We start from the raw sequence: 4206 nt of genomic DNA on the forward strand, positions 1-4206 counted from the left end.
GTCAACAAGTTGATAGATATCAAGATGATGGAGATCATGGTATCATGCCAGTGACAATAGAGATCATGACGGTGTTTTGGAGATGGAGATCAAAGGCACAAGATGATGATGGCAATATCATGTCACATATTTTGATTGCATGTGATGTTTATCCTTTATGTATCTTATTTTGCTTAGTTCGGCGGTAGCATTATAAGATGATCTCTCACTAAATTTCAAGGTATAAGTGTTCTCCCTGAGTATGCACCATTGTGACAGTTCGTCGTGCCGAGACACCACATGATGATCGGGTGTGATAAGCTCTACGTTCGCATACAACGGGTACAAGCCAGTTTTGCACACGCGGAATACTCGGGTTAAACTTGATGAGCCTAGCATATGCAGATATGGCCTCCGAACACTGGAGGCTGAAAGGTCGAGCGTGAATCATACAGTAGATATGATCAACATAGTGATGTTCACCATTGAAAACTACTCCATCTCACGTGATGATCGGACATGGTTTAGTTGATTTGGATCAGGTGATCATTTAGATGACTAGAGGGATGTTGTAACATCCCAAAATTCTCAATTTTGGAATGTTATATTAAATAAATAGATTTTGATTGTGGTGTGGTTGCTTGTGTGAAATTGAGTGAAAGTCGAAAGTTTTTGAAATTTAAATGAGAGCGAATAAAATGACTTTCCTATAACTTTCACTTTGCGTTCTGATCTCCATGAATTCAAATTTATCTCATCACAAAACCCTAGAGAGAAGATGACATGACTTCTTCCATTTAAATAAATGAAAAGGGTTTTTGAAAATATTTGAAATTTATTTGGAAATATTTGAAATTCAGAAGCTTTAAGCAACTCCATGATTTTCAAGAGAGAAGATAAAATGACTTCTTCAAAACATATGAAATATGAGTTGGAAGTTTAAAAATAATCAAATTTAAAGTCCCTTTGAAATTATTCTAATTTTGGAGTTATTTGAATTTTATTCAAATTATTTTTCTCCAAAGATAAAATGACTTCTTCAAAACATATGAAATATATGGAGTTATTTGATGAGCCTAGCTCCGTCCGCCACCGCCCCGGCCGCTCCACCGTTCTTTGATGGCGCCGAAGAAGACGCCGAAGGGCAAGTCGGGCTTCTTCGGCATGAGGCAGAAGCCGTCCGGTAACTGGGGTGCGGAGTTCTTCGACGCCGGAAGGCATTGGTGGATCGGCACGTACCCGTCCGCGCACGAGGCTGCACATGCCTACGACATGGCGGTGTGGCATGCCGAGAGGGCTCGGTCGCACCTTAACTTCCCAGAGATCGAGAGTCGGGCGGAAGCGGAGATGCTTGTGCCGCAGGGCATCAACATGAAGGAGATCACGACGAAGAAGAAGAAGACCAAGAAGACGAAGAAGCTGCCGGTTGTCGTCAGTGCTGGCGAGACCGACGAGGAGGTGATGGCAAGTTTTGCTCGGGAGCATCCGGAGTACGTCCAGGCCGAGCTGGAGTACTATTGAAAGTGTTAGGCGAAGCAGAAGAAGAATGGGCCGAAGAAGGAGGACAATGTCGGTCCCTCGACGGTGATCCCTATCGAGTCCTCTTCCGAGGAGGACTGGGCAGACTTCTCGGTCGAGGAGGAGGAGGATGGGTGCGATGAACCGACGAAGGAGGAGTTCTGGGCGCAGTTCCGCAGCCCTCACGATGAGGAGTAGTTTATCTAGTAGTTTGAATAAGTAGTAGTTGAAGTTCATGTATGAAACTATGTTGAATTTGATGTTTGAACTATGTTGAATGGACTAGTAGTATGTTGTTTTAAGAAATTTTACATCTTCATTTTGGACCATCTATTGGAGTTGCTCTTTTGGACTATCAATTTGGACCATTTGTAGGAGTTCAGCATTTTCGGAGCGCCAAAACGCAATTTTTGATGGTCCAAATTTTACATCTCCGGTTTTGGACCGCCAAATTTTGGACCATCTATTGGAGATGCTCTTATAAAGGTATCTTTCTTCGTTTTTTATACTTCCGTAATTTATTATTTCTAGACTAGTACGGTAGAATAATTAGATTATCAATTAGTCTTTGTATTTATATATTAGACCTAGAATTCTTTTAGCCGTAGCTATTTTTTCTTCCGTAAAACAACTTGGCCCTGATTTTCAAATAGCCATAACTTTTTACTCATTCATCCAAATTAGATGAAACCAGCGCCTATAGTTTTGTCTTATTTTCACCTATCCAGTGAACCTGTCACATCAACTTTTTGAAATTTTCAAATTTCAAAATTTGTTCAGATTCATATTCAAACTTCTTTTGATCATAACTTGAGTTTCGTAACTCCGATTTAGTTGATTCTTTTTGCTTATTGAAGCTCTTGACCTAAATTTTATGATAAGGCCAAATTCACTCAATTTTGGTATTGTTAGAAATTGTTTTCTGTTGCAAGAGTTAATTTCTTGTTTTTGAAGTTTTCTGAAGTATTTTCTTTGATTCTTTTGCATGAGTGCTTATGTATGCAATTGCTTGCTCATAATAGATTGAACGGAGTGTGACGAGTAGAACTATCAGGAGTTATGAGTGAGAATCATCTTCATCAACAGTACGAGGCAAGTTCAAACTTTGATCATACTTTTCATACCCAGTTTTCATGCATTACTTTTACCCTCAAACATTGTATCAGTAGGATTGATAACATGTGGGTATTGGGAAGTAGTTGATGAGGTAGGAACCTATTGTCTTGCATTCAACCCCTGGGTACTACTATGTTATGCTTATACTGCTATGCTATGCTCATAGACGTGAATTGGTTGAGTGTATCCATGACAGATGTGAGAGTTGTTAATTAAGGTCTAACTTAATGTGGCTACTTTAATACACATCTGGGTGGATTGGTTGGGGCACCCTGGAGCACCCAGTGGTTTGCTCGGGCACTTGGAGAACCCAGTGCTTGCCCAAGGGGATCCCGGAGTACCCATGTGATCACCCTATGGAATGCCACCCAGGCTCAAAGGGATCATAAGATTATTCATGCTAGAAACTTCCGTGTGCAGCCACAAGCCATTATGGGCTCTGGCATAGTTGAGTAAGTTGTGGGAATCCTTTCCATGATGGGCTAGCATATGTATGGGATTGTAGGTGTACCGGCCTATCTATTCGTTAAGGGGACCTCTTCGGAAAGACTGTGTCTCGGTCATCCGTTTCTCAAACATCAAACAGTGCGAGAAATACAACGGAGGAGATCGAGTCTTGTGGGGAAAAGTGTGCAAAGCTCTGCAGAGTGTATAAACTAATCATGATTAGCCGTGTCCCCGGTTATGGACATCTTGAGTATCTGGTACTTGAATTATTGGTTTGATCTCATCACTTTCCTTAATTAATTTGTTGGATTATGCTTATTATTTTGGGATTGAGTTGGAGGAACCTTCTCAATAATTTCAACCAACTTGGTACTTAAATAAAATATATATTCCTTTGTTGTAGGGAAAAATTAGCTTTATGCAAAAATTTAACCATCGAGCCTCCACTAGCCAAATATGCATGTACTGATAGCTATTATTCATCATTCTTCTATGGTGTGAATTTGCCAGTACATTCAATGTACTGACCTACATGGCTGCAACGTCTCATGTTGCAGGATTCTTATGACGAGTAAGTGTTACGTTAGGGTTACGATGTCTACACTCAACTTTGCTGTTGGTGTTGATGGGAATCCATAACATTGTTGTTAATTCCGCTATTTGGATTGAGATAATAGTATTTACGTTACTTTACATATGTGATTTACCTCTGTTATAAATCCTCGAGTGTTGTGTGTGTCAGCATACCGATCCAGGGATGCAACTTAAGCACAGAGACTTGATCCATTTGGGTCAAGTCGCTACAGATGTCTATCTAAGTGGGAGTTCTTAAGTAATATGATTAATTGAACTTTAATTTATCATGAACTTAGTCCTGATAGTATTTGCATAACTATGTTGTAGATCAATAGCTCGTGATGTAGCTTCCCATTTATTTTTGATATGTTCCTAGAGAAAAACTATGTTGAAAGATGATAGTAGCAATGATGCGGACTAGGTCTGTGATTTGAGGATTATCCACATTGCTGCACAGAAGAATTATGTCCTTGATGCACCGCTAGGTTACGGACCTATTGCAGGAGCAGATACAGACGTTATGAACATTTGATAAAGCTCGGTATGATGGCTACTTGATAGTTTAGCGCA

The 4206-nt window shown here is 40.2% G+C and overlaps 1 protein-coding gene across 1 annotated transcript; it reads left to right on the plus strand.

The window, feature by feature from the left end:
• The first annotated feature begins 1098 nt into the window (after nucleotides 1-1098).
• LOC125534927 (ethylene-responsive transcription factor ERF084-like) lies at nucleotides 1099-1695 on the plus strand. Its single transcript, XM_048697976.1, is given in 1 exon segment — nucleotides 1099-1695. A coding segment is annotated over 1 exon segment (597 nt).
• The last annotated feature ends 2511 nt before the right edge of the window (nucleotides 1696-4206 follow it).

This window comes from Triticum urartu, chromosome 1 (genome assembly GCF_003073215.2).
Source record: "Triticum urartu cultivar G1812 chromosome 1, Tu2.1, whole genome shotgun sequence".
NCBI classification, from domain to species: domain Eukaryota; kingdom Viridiplantae; phylum Streptophyta; class Magnoliopsida; order Poales; family Poaceae; genus Triticum; species Triticum urartu.